General features: G+C 38.8%; 1 protein-coding gene across 4 annotated transcripts in view; it reads left to right on the top strand.

The window, feature by feature from the left end:
* The window catches only part of SPEF2 (sperm flagellar 2), a 184102-nt gene that overhangs the window by 119977 nt on the left and 41387 nt on the right, over window positions 1-22738 (top strand). For all 4 annotated transcript variants that reach the window (XM_042952165.1, XM_042952150.1, XM_042952160.1 and 1 more), the window contains 4 exons: window positions 5187-5334; window positions 7146-7274; window positions 8372-8510; window positions 11490-11719. In XM_042952165.1, coding sequence (XP_042808099.1) covers window positions 5187-5334; window positions 7146-7274; window positions 8372-8510; window positions 11490-11719 — 646 coding nt within the window. The remainder of the gene's footprint in view (window positions 1-5186; window positions 5335-7145; window positions 7275-8371; window positions 8511-11489; window positions 11720-22738) is intronic.

Here is a 22738-nt window from a genome sequence, read left to right as displayed (position 1 = left end):
GCGCATATGCACACACAACCATTGGATATATATCTAAGAGTATTTGCTAGCTTCGATGTCAGTAGATAATACTATACATAATACTTCAGTTTTCATAAGTAATGCCAAATTCTTTCCCCATTTCATGGCAGTATCATCTTCGTCATAAATTAGGTGAACTTCTATCATAAATTAGTTCTGTCACATTGCTCTATTTTTCCATATTTGTACTGAAAACTGTCAATCCTTTATTTGTCATATCCTTTATTTATCTAAATGAGCAAATCTTCTCACCTTGTCATCTGTCCAGAGTATTTTGGCACTTCTTGGCTCCTTGCCTTTCCATATAAAATTTCAAATCAGCTTGTCAAAATTTACAAAAATGTTGGCCATAGATTTTTTTAGGATAATATTTATCAGATTATGGAAATTTCTTTTCATTTATAGCTTACTTTGAGGGGTTTTCATAAATATATTAACAAATTCTTTTTCCACATATATTGAAATTGTCATATGATTCTTTTCTCTGTTTTCTATTAATGTTAAATATCATATTGGTCAATTTTCTATTAGACTTACATTGCCTCCCTGGAATAAGTCCAACATTATAATGAAGCATCATCGTTCTTACATATTGCTGGATTTGCTTCCTAATACTTTGTCTAGGATTTTTGAATCTTTGTTCATGAGTGAGAAAATTCTATAATCTTTCTTTCTCATTCTGCCTTGTCAACTTTTAGCATCCAGGTAATACTAGCCTCATAAATCAAGCAGGATATGTTTCTTCTCTTTCTATTCTTTAGAAAAGTTCGAGGAAGTTGGAAATATTTCCTCTTGAAATGTTTAGTAGCCTTCAAGAAGCTATCTGGGCCTGGGGGCACCTGGACAGCTCAGTCAGTTAAGCATCTGACTTTGGCTTGGGTCATGATCTCATGGTTCAGGAGTTCAAGCCCCATATCGGACTCCCTGCTGTCAGTGCAGAGCCTGCTTTGGATCCTCTGTCTCCCCTCTCTCTCTGCCCCTCCCCTGCTTGTGTGCACACTCTCTCTCCCTCCCTTTCTCAAAAATAAATGAACATTAAAAAAAGAAAAGCCTGATGAACTGAGCCTTTTCTTACTAGGAGTTAATCTTCTTTATAATGCTTTTTTGGAAATTATACTTTTAAATATTGTTTACATGATATATCTTTGTTCATCCTCTCATTTTTGTCCTTTATTTTTTCTTGCTTGCTTTTTTCCCCTGACTTTTTTGGAAGTAGTGCATTCTGTTACTGTTCTCCTAATGGTTACTCCAGGAATTATATCATGAATTGTTAACTTATCAAAGTCTACATATTTTTTAGTCAGTAATTCAAGGTGTTATTCATAGAGTAGCCACTAAGTGAATTAGTGTGTGTTACTTCCAAACTAATATAGGGAAAAAAAGTGAATAAATTTAAAATATTCAATCCAACAGAAGAAAAAAAAGGAACAGAAAAAGATTTAGAAACAAACAATACAAACAGAAAGCATATAGAAAGATGGTAGATGGTAGATACCCCAAGTATCTCAATAGCTACTTTATATTTATAAGGGCAAAATGATCCAGATGAAGGAAAAGGATTGATTTATTTTTTTAAAAAAAAGCATATGGTGTTTATAAGCTACAGAAATGATCTTCTGTTATTGACCAAAGAGGAAAATGGGGTAGTGTGATGACCTCCGGTAGCCACCACGGAATCCTAAACCCTTGACCCAGAGGCTCAGAGCTCCCTATCTTGCTGGTACCAACTCATCAAACCCTCTCATAAATGAACTAGATATTGCTTCCTACATATTTCAGGGGCATTAATAATTTCAATGCCTTGGCTAATGTCATCTTTTTCTCCTATAATATGTTCCTCCTTCCTTCTATTTGCTTAATTATATGTTTTCTATAATTCTTCAGAGCTAGTTCCTGCTTTGATTCCTGACTAGTTGGCTGCCTATTTGAAGGCCTTGCCTTCTCTGATCATGTGCTTTTCCAGTCCCTGTAGCAATATTGTCTCCCCAAGCATTCGGCTTTCACTATCTATGTCATTGTTTGTCATTTTTATCTCGTTAGTTGTTTCTCTGAATACTTAACTGGGTTCTAAAACTTTGTATGTACTGTGCACCTAGCATCGTGCCCACATCTAATAGGATACTAAAGCCCTCAGCACAGTCTGCTGCTATACCGATGATCCTGATGTCACTGTTGATGATGATGGCAATGACCATAGTGATCACTGCAAGATTACAATGACCAAGCACCAGAGAGTGGGAAACCAGATCTAGGAGTTCAAGAAAAAAAAAGAATTATTATTCTTATTGAGCTACATAAGTAATTTACAAGTCTTAGAAATCCCATCAGAATTGCCTAGGGAAAATGACTTGGTAAAATATTACATTATTAGAGCATCATATAGCACGAAGATCATCATACAGCACAAAGTTAACCTCTCTCGGTTGTGTGATTTTACAGAAATTACCTAGCCTATCTTAGCCTTCAGTTCCTTATCTGTAACATAGGAGACATTCCACACACTTTTCCGCTCTTGAATGGCTGAAAGATCCGGTGAAATAATATATACGGAAGTGTTTTAGAAATTGTAAATATAGTAAGTCATGACGTTAGAAAATTTATTGAAAATTGTACAATTTTCTTATGGACTTTATTTTTTTTAATGTTTACTCATTTTTGAAAGACAGAGCATGAGCGGGGAGGGGCAGAGAGAGGAAGACACAGGATCCGAAGCAGGCTCCAGGCTCTGAACTGTGAGCACAGAGCCGGACACAGGGCTCAAACCCACGAACCGTGAGATCATGACCTGAGCAGAAGTTGGTCACTTAAACAAATGAGCCACCTGGGCGCCCCCCTTGCAGACTTTAAAAAACCACATAGAAAGCATAGGAGAAAAGTTTACTAATTACTAATCTAATTAGTATTCCTAATAATTATATTTGAATCCTGATTTTATGTTTCTAATGGATTTTCTTGGCATTGATGTTACATGACCTTAATCGAATTTTAAGTTTCAAGTGAGACAGGCGTGATTCGGCAAACTTGCAGGGAAAACGGTACCAGCAGAGATTAACACAGCTGAAATAAGAGCATTTTAAAACGGGCTTTTTTTCTACATAGCAATTTTACCAAGGGCTACCCATTTAGTGTGCTATGTTAATTTTCAGAAAAACTTTCTTCTAATTAGCAGGTATGCAATGATTTCAAAGAAACAAGTCGTATTTAACACCCACAATGTCAAGACATTATTTCTAGAGTTTCTTTGGGCTTACAGGTAGATTGCTGGATGTATTGTGAATTATGTTAATTTTTGAAAGAGACCCAGAGGTCTTTGAGGGAAATGGACCAAAAATATGCAGATGATGATAATTATCATCATCATCATCATCATCATCATCATCATCACCATCACCACCACCACCACCACCACAAGATTGTTTATAAAGGAGAAACATCCAATTTTAAAGAAAATTGCTAACTTACTGTGCTTTGCAAAAACAAATTCAAAAATGAATTGCTTGCAATTTAGTGGGGGGATGTTAACAAGTCTGCTTTCAGCTTTACCAAGAATTTGAAAGTACAGTAGATATCATGAAATCCATTTTTGTGGATTAAGGGCATCTAATTAAAACCACACACACACACACACACGCACACACACACTGAAACCTTGTTCTCTGAAACCTTTCACTATTTCTCCAGGGCTCCACTGATCTTAAGGAAGCTGTGGGTATATTCTGTGGAATATGATTATTTTAGAAGAAATTCCATCTATTAATAAGCATTTCCTTGGCATCCTCTATGAGCACAGCAGGTGCTAGAAGCTGCTTAAAGCCCATTTGGAAGATTGGGCAACACTTCACATTCAGAGAACAGTTGGGGACAGTAATACGCCAAGCCCTGGGGTGGGAAGTGTGCAGGAATTCTGGCTGAGCAGGCACTGGCTGGTGTATCTTGCCAAGAAGAAGCGTCATTGAGGGGAGAGATTGTGCCTTATTCATCTTTCTATTCACCTCCAAGCAACTTCCTCCTTCTCATCTTGGCCCCTCGCTCGGTCCTCCCCAGAGATAACGTCAGGTTTGGACACAGTAAGCACTTTAATAAATAAATTGTCGTGACCCCCGTTTCGTCACCAATTGCTTTATTGAGGCTTTAAGGTTTTCAACCATATGTTGCTCCTGCCACCTTGGTGTGTGCAGGTTTGCTTTCTCCCTTTCAGGAGTCTTTTTTCCCCACTCTCCTTTCTCAGGGCTACACCCCTAAGTGCTCTTCACCTCTCCAGGGGCAGCTGGATTCACTTCATAAGGTCCGGCCTTTGAAACTGCAGGCATGTCCCCAAGACAAGTTATTCTTGCTGCTTGAAGCACAGAGCCTCAGAGGAGATGTGGACGGGACCCAACAGCACCCCACCCTCCCCATTCCTCGGCTCTTCTGGGGTGTCCCCACAACTAACCTCTCAAAGCAGGACACTGTGCAAGTGAAAGGAGGGGTTGCTGAGTTGGCTGGAGGCTGAGTGTGCCCCGAGTGGAGGAAGCTGACACTAGAAGGGATGCTAGCCTGCAGGACAGGTCATTCTCATGAGCACTTCCTGGATGAGGCTGGTGTTGGAGTAGAATGGAAGCCCAGCATCCAAGTGTCTGGGAGCCCAATCAATATAGGACATGCATTCCCAAAACTTGGTTGGGGGGTGGGGTGAGAAATTCTCACCCATTTTATGTATAAAGCACAAGTATGCATAAATACGTAGATACACTTTGGAACATTAAAATTTCATGGAGGAGGCTATTAGGAAAATCTGTCTTTAGAACTCTGTAGGGGAGTCTAATAATAATAATGATGATGATGATGATGATGATGATGATAATAATAATAATAATAAAAGATGAGAAACATTGATACAGGAGAATGCCCTGGGTTGAAGGCCAAGAGATAACAGGAACTTGGAAGAATGGGAAGTGGGGAGGGGGCTAAATCCATAGAGTCTGAGATTAAAAAGGAAGCTTTTTAAAAGCGTAACCATGACACTGTCACAGACACCAAAGTGTGTTTTCCATAAAGATTGAATACATGGCATGATTGTTTGCAATAGAATGAGGCTTCAGTGGAATTGAGTGATGACTAAATCCAAACAGTTACCATATTTCCTAAGTGTTGCATTAATTAAAATATTGCTCATATACAACCAGGTGGCTGCTGAAATTCATCAGAGGCTCATGGAAGAAGAAAAGGAAAACCAGCCAACAGATACAAAAGAAAAATCTCCTCAGATGGGTACAAATAAAAAAGTCAAAAATGAACCGCCCAGGAAAAAAAAGGCAGACAAAAAAGCAAAAGGTATTCCTGGTTTTAGCATCCAAAACTGTGGATGCTTATGCCTCTCCTTGGTAGAACACAAACATTTAAGCAGACACATTAAAGCTACTGTTCGTTAGGTTTAATTTAGAGACTCAGGCTCCTGTGGTGTCGGCTGGCTGATCATACCGTGTACCTGTCTCACCTAACTTGTTTATCCAAACAGTCAAGTGTCTCCAAGATAAAACAAACCTCAAAAACAGTTTGGAACACGCTAGAAGAACGCCAAGATGACAATATGTCATCTGAAAAGTGTGCTCAATGGGGCTGCAGTACCCGAGACAAGTTTGGGTGAAAAGTGATTATGTGGATGTAAGTTTCAGGTTGAATTCAGGTTTCTGGTTTAATGTAAGCAAGTACCTCTCTCCTGGAGGCCTCCTGCCTAATCTAATAGAAGTGAGAGAAAACTTGGGCTGGGAGAGACCTCCCGTCAACCTTGGGGATAAACTCTGCCACCAACATTACCCACCTGTACATATTTAAGGTAAGTTGAGGCAAGAGAGGAAGAGACAGAAATATGTGAGCAGAAGTCACCTCCGTAGTCAGTTGCTCGTGACATGACATGATTGTTAGGCACCTGCTAGCAGCACACCATGATGGGTGCTAAAGACACCATGATGAACTTGAACAAGAACAAAAACACAGTCCCTGCCCTGATGGAAATCTAGTCTATCGGCAGAGACAGACATTTGACCAGTCATTGTTCTTTAGTTGGGAAGGTACAGGTGACCTTGAGAGCAAGGTCACCTACTCCATCTGAGGGGTAGGGAAGCACTTCCCAGAGTACATTTAAGCAATCCTGAGCAGGAGTGAGATGGAAGCACTGAGGATGCGGGCGGGGAGAGCGGGGGGTGGGGGGGACATTGAAGTAAAGAGAAGAATAGCACTGCGTAAAAAAACACACCACATGGTCCATCTCAGATGGTAGAAATGAAAGAAATAAGCAGCATTTGAAAGACATGCTTCAGTTTACCTTAATGGCTAAATGGCTGAGTCAAGTCCCTTAATTTTACAGACGATAAAACAGAAATCCAGCAAGATTAAGTGTTCTTTCACCTGTAACTTAATACACACATCTACTATTGCCGTTACTTTTTATTACAGTTTCTTTGTTTACAATTATCTCCTCTTCACAAGATTTGAACCCATTGGGGTCAGACCTTCAAGACAGATTTACTGCACTAAGTAGAATCACGTGAATGGGGCCTTCAGCTGGAATCACACTGCCATTTCGCAAGGGCAAATTCTCTGACAAATGCTGACAAATGCTTATTTTCTAATTCTCTTACGTAATCACTGAAGTACTTGTAGGTAAGTGCTACTGAAAAGATTGTTCAGTAGATTACAGATTCTTGACCATGAGCCTCATTTCAGCCATATCTTCTGGAGGTTATTCCCTGGTCTTTTCTTGATGAGGATCTGGGAAACATTTGGCTCACACTGGTGCCTTGTATGGAGCGGTGCTTTCGCAAGTGACTAATGGCATCCATGCTATGTTGTGGTTTGCTAATTTCTGTCCCCAGGCTCTGAATCACGCCTTCTTTGGAATCTAGTACCACTTCATTTTCCCATGATGCTACACAAATGGGGCATTTTTATATGCATCTAGCTGAGATGCCACCTGGAGAATTCTCAAGGAAAGGTCAATATTTCAAACTCACAGTCAGGGCCAGGGTTGGTCCTTTGCAAATCACAAGAGGTTTACTACAGACCCGCACATTTCTCTTTGTTCTCATTTTATCTGAGTAGCTGTGTGGATACTTGCATGCCGGCACCTTCCACTGTCCTTTTAGGTAAATCGCCACCAATAGCAGAAGCCACACCCGTGACAGTATCACCAGAGCAGACTGCCGAAATGGAAAGGAAAAAGGAACTGATGCTCAAAATCAAGGAAGAACACCTTGCTGCCCTGCAGTTTGAAGGTAGCAGTTGAAAAGAACCAAGATGATACTTTTCAGTGGAAAATAGACCAGTAGGACCAACAGCCCATGATTGGCTCAAGTTGTGTCTAGAACACAAAGCAAAGCAATGGAAAAATGCAACATTTAGCTGGTTGTTTTCATAAAACCACACGAGGGCTAGATTTGACTGTTCTATAATTGTCTGGTGGGATCTCAAAAAGAAACAAAGAAAATTTGGGAAGGGGTTAGGAGAACACCAGCAATAATTAGAATCTCAAAGAACAGAAACAAAAAGAATATGTTAGAGTCAGTGTGAGAAGGCTTAGGACCACGTGTGTTGGTGGTTTTATATGCTAAGAATAATTAAGGCCTCTCACTAGGAAAATAAATGCTAACTAAAGGCTAACAGGCCCTGAAAGTGAGTTCTTGGGAACAGAGGCCAAGAAGAGCCAGTCATGAATCAATAATGTTCAAGAGCCTCCTTTTCTGTAGATAACAATGATTTTACAAGACATATTCTCCTTCTGTCTCTTCCATTTGTCATATAATGCAACTAAAAATGGACTTCAAAAAAAAAATCAGAAAATTTAGCAAATTAGGCCAGTGGCGGTAGAAGAAGCAAAGAAGAAAGATGGGAAAACTATTTCAGAAGTAAAATCCACGTCTGTGGATAGTGTGTGCCAGAGGCAGCCATAAGCCCTGGGACACATGGGTTTTACCCTAGTTTTTCCAGTGCTAACAAAGTACAATGGCATTGCTATCCCAAGTTTCTAAAAGTAGGGAGATTATCAAGAGACTTTGTACCTTCCTTTTTTTTGAAATACAGAAATTATCTATTTGTGTTTTCCCATTCCAATTTATCAAAGAGTATATTGCTATAAAGTGCAATAAAATGTAAATCTCAGTTTATACTTTTGGTTTAAATTAACTGTCAAATGACCCTACCATACATTACATTTTTTTCTCAATGACATAGATCAGGTATTACTTGTCTATACTCGTATATTAAATGTGCACCTACATCTGGACAAACTGAAGCATGATTGGTTTAAAATTGAATTTAGTTGGTTAAAAAATGCATGTATACATTTTAAAATCCTCATTTTCTTTTTAAATAGAGATAGCCACACAGTTCCGACTTGAACTGATAAAGACAAAAGCACTGGCTTTCCTTGAAGATTTACTAACAAAGGTGGTTGATGTATATAAACTCATGGAAAAGTGGCTTGGTGAGAGGTACTTGAATGAAATGGCCAGGTAATATACTGCATGGCTTTTCAAATGTATTTTGAAAATGTATATTTTTAAATGTATTTTAATGAAGTGTATTTAAAAATGTATTTTTTTAAGTCCTGGGGGCCAAAGTTGGCAGGTTTTTAGGCATTTATAAATGTAGATTGCATTTACAAATTGAAATTTTGACCTTTTAGGGGATCACATGTGCATTTGTATTGGCTTGTTTCAAACAGTAAGTTGCATATCAAAGTGTCCTATTGTAATAGCCAGATTTGCACCTCATTTCTGAGTTTGGTTTTTACACTGCTCAATGAGGACCTTAGTTTACGAGGTAAGATTATGCATTATTTTTAAATATTTTTCAGAAATAAGATAATGTTTCACATTTTTCTAATGCCAGGCTCATTAGTAGTCAGGGCCAATTAATGGGAGATTAAGAAGTCATTCACTGGTATGTTTTACCACTTAGGCTGATTCCCTTGTTAGGGTAATACCCAGTACTGCTTTGCTGTTGGGTTCCAAAGGTTTTTTCAGACTTTTCATCTCTAGTGGGGGGCAGAGAGTTTTATTCCCTTAATTCTCCCGTAAAAAAGCAGCTCAGCAAAGCAGAAATAGCCCTCAACTGAAAGTCAGGAGACATGATGCTCCGAGAGTTGGGGACTCCTTCCTTGCCCACAAATTAGCAGCATGCCTAATTGCTTGGGGCCCTGTGGCCTTCATCTATAAAAGGAAAGACTCCAACCAGGAAACTCCAGAGGTTTCTACTAGATCTAGATTCTGTGAACACTACAGTTTCCAATCAACATTTACTGAAGATTTAGAAGTTGCTACCTACATAGAATATAAATGTCAAGTGTTCTCCGAAACAAGTGCCATCTACAAGACAGTTGTTATAGTTTGTTCTCTACAATCCTTGTCTCATAATGAAAGTTCTTTTGTAAAATCTTCAGCCTAGATTTTTATATCTGTTGTTCTATATAGTAACACACACACACACACACATACACACACACACACACACATAACTCAGCCTGGTTGCAGTAAGGCTTATTTACCTTACTATTACAGTAAGGCTTAAAATAATTTTACTACTGTATAGCCAAGTGAGTTATCATTAGCATCACAGAGCAGTGATGTTCGGTTCTGTTCTCTGCCTGCCACTTACAAATGAGAACATGTCTTCTTAATTCTTAAGATTCACAGCTCTCATCCATGTGGCCATCAAGAGTAAATTCGTATTTTTATCAGATGTATTCCAATTTCTCAGATATATATTATGTGTATGTATCTGACCTCTGAATGTAGCCAGAAGAAGTTAAAACTAGGACTGTTCAGCTATGCTTTCTGTTTTGGTTATTGCAAAAACTCTGGTGGTAAAAGAAAACTAGAGAGAGAGAGAGAAAGCTATCCGATCCCTGGGAACTTCAAATCTTGCTTTTTATTCTCCTGGTACTTTTTAATTCCTCCCATTCATAAGAAGGGTATGCCTGATAACCTCCACTAGGTGGTGCACACCCATTTTGAGATCTTGGTTCTCGTTCAGTCTTGGTCTGCGGTTGTCGGCCCTTCTCACTCAAGGTTGCAAACTTAATAGCTATCCAGTGCCTTCTCCTCTGCACCAGCACACAACCACCACAAGGCATAAACTAATTAGATAATACGTGCAATATGGACACTCACCAACACAGAATGCTGGAGTTGAAATCTAGGGTTGTCTTTTGAGAGAAAGCAACTAATACTATTTAAAAAAAATTTTTAGTATCTGTATTTTGGTGTTCCTGGGTTACATAAAAGCAGATTAAAAATGGATTTTTCCATAATGTCCAATCTTTATTGCGAAATATAAACACAATCCTTTCTGTAATACGGTAATGTTTTACTTCTCTGTATAAATATTTATACACTTCTCGTGTAAAAACTTCTCTGGCTTTTGAAATGGCCTTTAATTAGGACCATAACTATAATCCCTAGTTCAGCTTAAATCCATGCCCTGTGTGGCTTTACATTAATAACCATAAGGTATGGAGTTATGTGTTATCAGCTCCATGCAAAGGTAAGGAAATTCAGAGAGCTTACATAAATTACCAAGGACTCATGGGTACAGAGAATTCTGGGATGAGAGCTCAGCTTTGAGTACTCTTTCTACTGCACCTAACTATTGCTATTTATACTACATGATTTAACTAGGAATTGTTATTTGTAAAAATAGAAAGCAATTTCAATGGGTATATATTATTAAAGTCCATTCTGACAATTGTGTCTTCAATAACATCAAATTCCTTGATATAAAGTTAGAGAAAAGCCACTCTTCTAGAAATCCAGTATTAAATTTGATTAACATTATAATTTATCCTGATTCCAAATAAATGTGTTGTTCTAACAATTATATTTTACAGGTTTTTCTACCATATAACTTTATTCTGGTTCATACTTAGATTGAAATATATCTCTTGATATAATCTTGTTTACACAGTAAAATATGGTCTAATATTAATAAAACCATATTTTATGAAGTCCCTTTTTGTTCAGCTTTGTGTAAAATGTGACTATTAGCTCTTTGAGCATGCATTTTATTTCTAATCTCTATTTACTTATACTCTGCCTGTCTACAAAATGGATTTGAAGAGAATTAGAATTTTTTTTAATTTTTTTTAATGTTTGTTTATTTTTGAGACAAAGAGAGACAGAGCATGAATGGGGGAGGGTCAGAGAGAGAGGGAGACACAGAATCCAAAGCAGGCTCCAGGCTCCGAGCTGTCAGCACGGAGCCGGACCCGGGGCTCGAACTCACAGACCGTGAGATCATGACCCAAGCGGAAGTCAGACGCTTAACCGACTGAGCCACCCAGGCACCCCGAGAATTAGAATTTTTAAACATGAGGATTGAATTGTCTAACTTAGCTATATGATGTGTAGACTTTGTGTGTATGTCTACTAAGCAAATTCTGTTAACCCAGTAGTTTTTAATGGGGATAACCCTATTCATTTTTCCATTTTCAGTGTGGAAAAATTAACTGAGGTAGCTCGCTATCACATTGAAACATCGACAAAAATTCAGAGTGAACTTTATTTAGACCAAGAAGATTTCTTTATTAATGGTGATGTAAAAGTCTTTCCAGATTCCCCTCCTCCAGTACGTCCTCCACCCGTAGAAAAGGAAGAAAATGGCACCCTGACCATCGAACAGCTTGACAACCTTCGAGATCAGTTCTTAATTATAGCACCTAAAGGTAGGAAAAGTAATTATTATGAAAAAGCACAAAAAAGGATAAGACTAATGAGGGTGGAAATCACTTACTCACAAGTAAAATCAGCCCTCTGGGATTGAGTGTCACCAAAATGAGCCCTTGCTCTGTTCTAGTTTATGACACGTTTGCTTCATACAGCGTAGATCTGAATTAAACAAACAGGAGGAAAACAGTGAGTAATACTTTAGCAGTGTGGTGATCCTCGTTCCTGCTAATTCTCCTCTTGGGCCCATCCCTGCCTCTGGCCAAAAGCTGGTAAACTTGAGTATTACTTAGTCTGGCAGTTGAGAGAGACAGCCTTTGCATACACTTCCAGTCTAGGCTTTGTATTGGGGTTATGAGTTTGTGTTTCTGTCTCCCTGACTAATCTGTGAAGGGAGACCAGGGAGGAGAGAATTTCCCTTTCATATTTGCCTTTTTCCTCAGTGCTTCACAGATTAAGAACAGAACAAATAAATTGTTAACAAAATATTTGCTTAACTAATTAATTTGCTCACATATACATGTACATAGTATTTCATGCACACAATTCTTTATTTCCTTCACATTTTATCATTATGACTCTATAGCATCTGCACAGGCTTTTTTTTTAATACAGGCTCTTTCTACTCCCAGATATTCTTTAATGAATTCCATCAATTAATAGCACAGGTAATTCAGACAGGTCCTGTAGGATTAGCATCTCCTCTCCATTTTATAGGTCTGGACACTGAGTCACAAAGTAGTTTTTGCCTATGGTCATATGTCATCCAGATCTCTTCAAAGTTCTTGCCCCTTCTCACTGAACTAAGCCACCTCTCATAAACAGGTTTATTTTATCTTCCAATATCCACATATAGGAAAATCATTACTTTTCTCTAGAGAATAGCCAATAGCACTAACACAATTCCACTCTCAGAGTAATTAGATTTCATTTGTTCTTTAAAAGTTCAGTATTTTGGGACACCTGGGTGGCTCAGTCAGTTAAGCATCCAACTTCAGCCCAGGTCATGATCTCACAGTTCGTGGGTTCCAGCCCTGCATCAGGCTCTGTGCTGACAGCTTACAGCCTGGAACCTGCTTCAGATTCTGTATCTCCCTCTCACTTCTTCTCTGCTCACGCTCTGTCTCTCTCTCTCTCTCAAAAATAAATAAACATTAAAAAAATTTTTTAAGTTTAGTATTTCTAGAAACCCACATCAAATCTCAGTAGTTAAAAGGGCATTCCTTTACTCTAAGTCTGAACACCTCTTTGCGAAGCCCACTGGGTGAAACAGGTGTAACCACGTGCCCCTTGGGAGAACCTCTACGTGTCAGTGCAACTAATCAACATGAGCAAGTCTACACCTTCAATACATAAAGACACACATGGCAGCTGTGGATGTGTACCAACTCTGGCTGGCAATATTTGGGCAGGAAGGAAATGTGGCCATCAGCAGGTGTAAAAAAAAAAAAAATCACAGTTTTATAAACCCAACCCATGAAATCCCTTCCTTCTTTTGTTCAGGCAGATTCCATTCTCTTGCCCTTTGTATAGGTTTCACAGTGCCCTCTTATTACATATTTCCTTCTTCAAATTTGCTTTTGCTCTTCATTTTATTCACACCATTTTTTACATTAAAAAAGATGCATGTATAAAGATTCTGAATATGAAATACGATTTGCCTTAATCCTACACTAGGGTGATGGGAAGGAAATCATCCAATTAGCAGGTCAAAACTAAAAGCATTTGTGGGCATGTGAGTAGGTGGAAGTGGATTTTGAAAATTATCAACCACTTCTAATCCCTTTTTAAGAACCTTAGTATTCACGATGATAACCATGGTACATCCTTGGATCCAACTTCAAGTCTAGAGCCTGCATTTCAACTAAAAGTTTAAAAACAAATAACAAATAGCAGCTATAAGTTGACATGTGTATGTCTTAGAAGATTAATTCTAGAAACCATTGGGACTAAAATATGTCAACTGATACATTTGTTTGTTTTCTGAATATGGTAGAATGCAACAGCTTTCAAAGTATGGTAGAAAGAGGAAGGAAGAGGGAATAAAGGAAAGGGGGGAGGCAGGAGATAGTTATATATACATTTTAAAAAATAGATGTAAAAGGAAAACCACTTGACTGACAGACTCAGAGTGTAATTTGAAAAGTAATGAAGAAGAAAATACAAAGTTCTATTTAGGTTCTTTCTGGAACAGAGTATCAACTTTTTAAAAGTGCTCAAGAATGCAGAGCAAAAGAGGATCAGCGAGCAATGACGTTGGTCTGGGAAAATTTGGTGGGATAATACCTCAGAGGAAGGATATGGAAGAAGAGTGGTTTGATGGCAGGGATACACAGAATATTTAAAGTTCGAGGAACAGCCACTAGACAGTGTGCAGATAAGAGGCATGGGTGTGGATGTTCAGGGAAAGAATCAGGAGACTTCTTTGCCTCTTGTTCCCCAACTGCATGAACCACAGACAAACAGATGGGGAGGTCTTCTCTGTCTTGGAAACCATCTCCACCCATCCGAGCTGGAGAATTGACACATATTTAAGAATAACTGGTGTAGTTACTGCAGAACTTACGAGGCTATATAATACTGTGAGATTTGGGAGACTTCACGGTTCAAAATGAGTTATGGTCTATAAGCAATCAGTTTAAACTCTTTATTATTGGCTCAATTATACTATTTTAACACACATATATTTGTTGCTGTTGTTGCTTGCTTTTCAAGTACATGTAAAACCTTAGCGCAGTATCAGGTAGTCTATCAATAAAAGTCATACGCATTGTTATTTTTCTTGCTAATGTCATAAAGGGAAGGTAAAATAAGAATCATTCCATTCCATTTTCTGCACCCCAGAGTCACAGTTCTGTGATGACATTTTTGAAGCCAGGCTGCAAACCCTGACGTTGCCCCTCCCTGAGGAAGCCCAATAAGTGCAACTCACCCTTCTCCCCAACTCCCTGAGCCCCCAAAAGACCCTCTGTCTTTAGTCTTTCTTCCTCAGCTCTGCAATTGTTGTTCAGTGCCTTAAATGATACACCGCCATCCATCTTTTAAGTGAAGTCTTTTGTCATATTCCTTCTGAGAATTGGAAATCAATCTTTCATGGTACTTTCCACTGTATTTACCTTAGGACCCCTACAGTTGCCAAAGACCATCTTAGTTGAAGTGATCAGTTTGCAGCAAGTGGCTGTTAGTGGCACATTTCTAAATGGGCAATCCTACAGAATTTCTTCCTTGAACTTGAAAATTGCCGTTATTTTTAAGCCAAGAAACATGATCATTTCCATGAACGACTTCATATATGCCAGGGTAACCTATGGTATCTAAGATGCAACTTTAAAGCTCACTAAAATATGATAAAATATGATGAACAGATGGATTTTCTCTAGGAAAAAAAGCAAACATATTTGCACATAACAGTCATCATATTACCAGGCTCACAGCAAGATGTCTTAGCAAATTTATAAGGAGTGGTAATGCCCACTCCTTATAATGTCTGAAGTTCCACTTTGGTAACTTTTAATTATGCTACAAAAATACAATTATTGAGGGAAATGGATAATCCTTAAGTAAAACAAGTGACCTTAAATACTTATGAGTAACTAGCATCAGTATGTAAATGGAAAGAACTAAAGCTTAAGGAGTTTTCTGCTGAGTATTGGCTACCCCACTTGAAAAATAAAAGTCTTTGTTAAAATAGTCCTTGCTAAAGATAATGGAAAAATTGAAAATGCATTATATATTGTAATGCTTATATTCAACACTCCTTTCCTGGTCAAATTCTGCCACTTGTGATGATTCTAAATCTCCTTTGGTAAATGTAGTCATGAGACATAAAATATCATTTGTTGATATGATCGTTACAAATAGGCCAGAAAAGAAAAATGGCCTTATGCGTGATCATCATACAAGATTATGCAAAATACAATGAAACAACTTGTCATCCTAGCATTGTTCTTGCCACCCAGCAAAGATCCATACTTTAGACTCTTAGGAGCAGCTTAAGTAAGAGGCATCCAGTGGTTCAGCAAGACATTCTTTCATTGACTGTCCCAGGGATTCCCACGAGCATACTCCCAGCACAGAATGAGATGTAGCGAATATCTTCCGAATTATAACAATAGCCAATGTTGGCATGGTGTCAGGCTCCATGCGTCAGGCCCCATCCCAGCATTTCCATGTTGATTCACTTCTTACCCATGGCTGGATGAGTAAGAAGACCCATCCAAGGATAAGAAGAGTCAGACAGTTCTTTTCAGTGGCACCATTCATCAAATGATTGATTAGTATGATCTTGGGCAAGTTATTTAGCCTCTCTCTGACTCACTTTCCTCATTTGGAAAATGGGGTATTTCAATGGAGCTGCTATGAGTTATTAAAGTGATTAATATATGTTAAGTGTTTAGAAAGTGCCTGGAACATAAAATGTGCAATTTAAGTGTAATATATAAGCCATTGTGATTTAATTATATAATTATAGTAATACCTCATTTTTATATAATATGTAATGTTATACAATAGTGATACAAACCCTTCTAATTATTATCCAAAATGTTAGCTCAATATCCTGAAGGTACACATACCATAATAGGCACCTACACCATTACTCTGGAACATTTCCAGAAAAAAAACAAAAAACAAAAAACACCACCTGATAGAATTAAGCCACAGGGTTTATGGCTCCCCCATGGACCAAAAACATCCCAAACAAAAGCATTCATTTTGTGTACTGCATTAAGCTCTGAGTAGGTACATCTTGTCTTTAAGCATCAAGTGCCAAGCACATCATGAAGACAGTCTTTGTCCAATGAAAGCAATTTGGAGTCTGTTGAAACTAGAACACTTTAGCAATGTTCCTCTGCACTTAAACCAAAAGAACTCCTTTTCTTTGTAAGCCCATCAGTACTCCATGTAATGCCTATAGAGATTTGGTTCATGGCTGTTTTTGCTTCTGCTGAGAGGCTCTCCAGAGAGAACACAGTCCAGCAAATTCTACACCCTTATCCCTTTTTCAAGGGAAGCAGCATTTAGTTATTCAGGACTCTAATATTGTTCTAAAAACTGACAGGGGCCCCTCCTTTGAACCTCTTTTAAAGACCCAGAGATTCAGTGATTGGTCTCAGAGACAGAAAGCACAAACAGAACTCTTGTCTGTGGTGGCTAAGCTAGATCATTCAGCTACATGGTTTTTACAAGAATTCAAAGGAGGAAGTAGTTATTGCTGCCTTTGTGGGTCAGCATAAGGGTTAGCCCAGAGGAGAATTTTGAATGGAACCTTCCAGGAAGAAAAGCAGGGGCACGGTGTTCCAGACAAAGGGGAAAATAGAGTAGACATTAAGATTTTGAGGTTGCATGCATGACATATTCATGGAACAGCAAACAGACCAGATGGGGAAAGAGGCAGTATTTGAGGACAGTAAAGACCTTGTGGCCAGATTGTGAAGTCTCAAAGTGGCTTGAAAAGGACATGCAGGAAAAGATTATCAAAGATATTTAGAGCCCAATGATGTGAGTGGGTTACAGGGAGAAAGAGACTCTGAGAGAGCCACAGATACTGCTCTGTTTCTCTACCAAGCCTCAACTAACAGAGAGAAAGGACTGAGGGCACTGGTGGGGGGTGAGGGGGGGGAATCATTAGAAAGTTATGTGGATCTTTCTAAGCTAGTGTCTCTGAGGAAATTATACAAATATGGCACCAATATTTGCAGGGATATAAGCCCCATATTTTAATCTGAAACCTGCTTAAATTAGTCTGACTTTACACAAATCAAAAACTGTAGAAAGATTTCTTAGAAAGGGTGATAGAGAAGGACTGATGTTATTAACAGGGATATCTCTCCAGGTGGCAAAATCTAGGGATCGGTGCAAAAAGGAGTAGCCCCCATATGTCCTGTGGTTCTCTCAGTGGGTGAACTCCTTCCGCTATGTAGATTCAGATCACGGAAATGCAGTAGTAAATCTAGAAGATTTTGGACCTGTTAAAACTGTCTGTGGGCAGGGTTTCAGCTGTAACTTTAGGAGGAAACATATTCTCATGAAGTCAGAGAATTTGCATTAGGCAGATGAAAGTATGTGCTCAGAATTCAAGATAACACCTTCTGGAAATTCTGTTCATAAAGCTAAAAACGTAAAAGCTAGCTAAGTCAGTAGCAAAAGTTCACGTCCTTTCTGTTAGCAATGAGAGACTTCTTTCACTTCTTTTTTTGTGTATTCATTCATGTGTTCACCAGCATTTGTGTGTGTCGAGCAGGCAGCAGCCTGGTACTGAAGGCCTTGTGTGGGACAATGACAGTGTAGGGATGAAAATGAAGTCAGGAGGTATCAACTACAAGGAGAGTCCCTTTCCATGAAAACAGTAACATTTAGGATTTGATTTTGGCGGGGGAACAAAATGGAGCTAACAGTAACAACTACCAAAAAGCTGATTAAAAGGCAAATAGAAGTTAGACGCAAATAAGGTAAGAAAAGCAGAAGCAGATTGACCAATGTCAAAGGTTTTCCAGTAAAAGACGTTAAGAGCTATGAGATCATGAAAATCAATAGGGAATGTTTATTTTCTGAAACGTCTGCCACACGCTCACACTCATCTTGCCATTATGGAGCACAAAGGAAGTAAGTGTGGTTCTTTCTGCAAAAGAGTTTAAAATCTAGCTGAGCAGTCAACCTAGGACAGTAAAGCAGTGAAACAAAATGAAACACTGAGCTTTTATGTTGACATAAGGTATTTTAGTATAATATTACACAAACACATATTACACTTTTGCATTAGATTATAAAATAGGACAATATAGTCTAATGATCAGTAGGGTCACAGAAGTTGCAGGAGGGAAATAAATATATGGTGTAGGCTCCCTGCCTTCAGAGAGAAACTATTTTAGGACATTGCTTTCTGTGATTTAAATTCTTCTGTCCTTTTGTCCAGAAAAAAAAAATACATAAATATATGTTTTATATATATGTAATATATATATATTACATATATATAATATATATAATATATTATATATGTAATATATATGAAATATATATATTATATATATGTAATATATGTGGAATATATATGTAATATACATGTGAAATATATATGTAATATATATGTGAAATATATATATATATATATATATATATATATATATATATATATATATTTCACTCTCCGACAAGCATGTTTCAAAAATTAGACATTTGGGGAAAAGACAGAGTTGAGTCATGAGGCATAGCTCCTTGAAACCATCTGGGATGGGTCTCAAAGCCTAAAGCCCTTTCAGGTTGGGCTAAATGAACAGGTTGGCTACAACACAGCTGAAGAAGGTGGGCCTTTGGTGGGATGGAAGTGATGTCCAAGGTGAATCTTGTAGGCCTGCTGCTGTGTGTGTCCTATTATTTTTTTTCTCACCACAGGAAGCAAATGTCAGCAAAAAACAATGTCCCTCTTATGCAAAGAGAAACATATTCTAGAGTGAAGAAGAACATAGCATCCTTTGCTATGAGAAACCTGTAATAGTGATGTAAACATGGGGGCTGCGGAGTAGGACTGCCTTCTAGTGATCCCCAGCTCCCCCACATACAAGCACTGTGGCATCAGACAAATTAATTAACCTCTCTGTGCCCTAGTGCTTTTGTTTATAAAATGACAAGTGACTGGTCCATTTTCTTAACTATAAAATAGGGATAAGGGATTATGAAAGTTAAATGATATAAGCCACTTAAAGTGCTGACCAGAATGCCTGACATCCCACTCATAAACATTTGCTGTAACATCTTCCAGAAATAATGAGCAAGTGTTGGGGGCAGATATTAACCAAAATTAAAGGTAGAGATTGGTGATTACTGAAAATAACAACATGGAGTTATTTTAAAGGCAGGGGTCCTCCAGGCGATGTGAACCGAGTCACTGAAAAGCAGAAAAGGCCGCAGAAGCTTGACCATCATCTTCCAAAGAGGAATAATCAATTTTTGAAAATCTGGCTTAAAAAATACCCTTGGCTTATATATGATGAGATACTAAATCTTATGTTCTGTGGCCTGTGCCGTAAGCATGGAGTAAAGTCAAGGGGAAATCAAGTGAGTTTTTTTTATGGCACTGACAACTTTAGGACTGAATTTCTCAATGCACATCATCTCAGTGAGGCCCATGCCAAGGCTTCACTAATGGAAGCAACAAGTGGTTCTCCAGTGAACCGAGCCACCACAGAGTTCATGGTGACGACCATGAGCAAAGTCACCCTCGGGAGAATAGAGAACTTATTCAGATCATGCCATGCTATCGCCAAGACGGGACGCCCCCTCAAAGACTTTATCTGGATGTGCAAGTTGGATGATATGAAGGGTGTCGATATCGGCCCAGTATTCAGAACTAACAAATCAGCAAGAACGTTCACGTATTTTATCGCTGAAGTGGAACGGAGAAATCTAAGAGAGAAACTAGAACAAAGTAAATTTTTCTCTGTCCTCAGTGACGGAATCACAGACAGCTCAACCGAGGAAGCTGAACTTGTCTACGTGCAGTTTGCATGTGCAGGAAAAGTGCATTGCCAAATTGTTGGGGTACAGACAGTAGAAAAGAAGGATCCTTTGGAAATAAGAAATGCCATCGAGAAAACTCTAGAGCGAAATCTTCAACTTAAGCTATCGAACCAAGACTGGGCGAAGAAACTGGTTGGTTTTGGAAGTGATGGTGCCCCTGGCTCAGAGGGAGAAAACAACGGGGTGGCCATGCTCTTCAGAGAAATCCAGCCACGAGCACTGACTGTGTACTGCTTTGCACATCATCTTGAACTGTCTTACAGGGCGGTCTTCCAGAGCGTTCCCCTGTACAATGATGTCAGAGGCCTTCTTCACAGCATCTACTACTTCTACCACAGTTCTCCTGTCCACAAGAGTTCTCTGATAACTGCTTTCAAAGGCCTTCACCTTCGCCCTGTGCTGCCTTCTCGAGTAGGGGGCAGGAGGTGGCTTCAGGGATTACAGGCAGCCCTCCAGAACTTTCTCAGGGGATATCCTGTGATAGTCCAGCAACTACATTCAGTAAGTCATTTTGAAATACCACACTGTTTTAGTTTGCCAGACTGACAGAGAATATTTTTATTGAGAAATTTGAAAGAATAATCTTGAGAAAGATAAACGGCTATTCTCTTCCCGATCTATGTTACAGGCAGTTGAGGACAGAAATGACACTAGTCACCAGAAAGCCAATGAACTCCTGGAGTTCCTTCTCCAAGCAGACATTGTTAAATTCGTCCATTTCTTAGTGGATGTCATTAATGTCCTTAGCATTCTTTCCCGTGTCAATCAGAACAGAAACTCTTCCATTGCTGATGTATTTGCCTCATTAGAGTCAACACTGGAAATGCTCAGAATGTATAAAACAAGGTGAGGAATTGGGGAATGGTCTGAGGGTCTGTCAAACTAGACAGTTTGACTGGGGACATTGTTTGTCAGGTGCTTTTTCATTTAATTGTTTATCTGGGGGATTTTTCTTTTCCTCCCCAGACCAGGACCAAAGGAACGTCAGGTAGATTCAGCCACACACTTTCATGGTAACTGCCTGGGAGGAAAGGGAAACATTTCTGATGTGAGAAGCACGGTCTTAACGCATCTTGTCAAGAGGCTGCAAGGTTGTTTCAGAGATGCCAGCCAAGATGTGGTGAAGGCTACTGTGATTGGAAGCTTTCAACTGTGGCCCACAAAGATAAATCAAGGTACCCTATATGCACCAGCTTCTAACCGTTGTTCTTTGACTGTAGGTTTCTTTCATGTATGTGACTTTTTCTCTCGTATATTGATGGCAGAATTTGGAGAAAAAGAGGTATCCATCTTGACTGCCCACTATGAACCACTACTGGAAGCTGCCAATGTGGAAATCGATGAAGTGGACACTGAATGGAGCATGTTGAAATTAGAGATTTATGCTAGGTAAGCATAGTTGGTATTTTATAAATATTTGAATGAAACTTGAGAGTCTCAATTTTTTACACTTTTTATTCTTCCCCCTAGATTTCAGAACATCTGCAAATTGACCTGGGATTTTGTGAATTCTGTTTACTTGCACAAATATCCAAATATCCTGACATTAGTGGACCTAGTACTGACGCTCCCTGCAAGTTCTGCAGAAGCAGAACGTGGCTTTAGTCAGATGAAACGTGCCAAATCACAAATGCGTGCCACGATCAAGGCTGAAAGTATGACAGATCTCTTGATAATTCAGTTGAACTCTCCAGACATTAATAACTTTGACCCTAGGAAAGCTATCCACTTATGGAATACAAGAACACCATCTTCAACTGGTGACACGAGACCTAATTCCTCTTGTTCATCAAACTCGGAAAGCCATTATGAAAGTGATTAGTAATATGACAAATGTGGACTTCGTCATTCATCAGAGCAAAAACAAATTCTTTTTAATCTGAAATTTAAAAGTAACACAGTAACCAGTCTTCACATCAAATGTAAAAGGCATTTGGCATCTTACCAGACAAACAAAGCCAAAATCCAAAGATTGGTTTTCCTGTACCTTTCTAAGATCACTTCTACATCCACACATTTGTTCACGTTCTATGGATGGAGGAGATCCTTCTAAGCAATGGTGTCATTTTGATGTCATATTTTGCAGAGTTATTACAAAGGGTGTCTAGGCCATGATTATGATCTGAATTCCTTTAGGCCTGGAATACAATTAACATCTTTCCTGGATAATTCTAAATGGCAGTTGCTTTAGATAACTAACTTAGAGCCAAATTGAAAAAGGGTATTTTTTAAATCAATGAACACAATTTCTTTTTTTTTTAATTTATTTTGAAAGAGAGAGAGAGAGCATGCGTGTAAGCAGGGGAGAGGCAAAGAGAGGGGAGAGAGAATCCTAAGCAGACTCCGAGCTGTGAGTATGGAGCTCAACTTTGGGCCCAAAATCTGAGCTGAAATCAAGAGTCAGATGCTTAACCGAATGATCTATCCAGGCACCCCCCATGAATAAAATTTCTAAGTTTATGTTTGTGTTATCCCATTTTATGTGAAGATCATATTGCCAT

This window comes from Panthera leo, chromosome A1 (assembly GCF_018350215.1).
Source record: "Panthera leo isolate Ple1 chromosome A1, P.leo_Ple1_pat1.1, whole genome shotgun sequence".
NCBI lineage: Eukaryota > Metazoa > Chordata > Mammalia > Carnivora > Felidae > Panthera > Panthera leo.
Note: the sequence above shows the minus strand (reverse complement) of the source record. Positions and strands in the feature narration are given on the sequence as shown.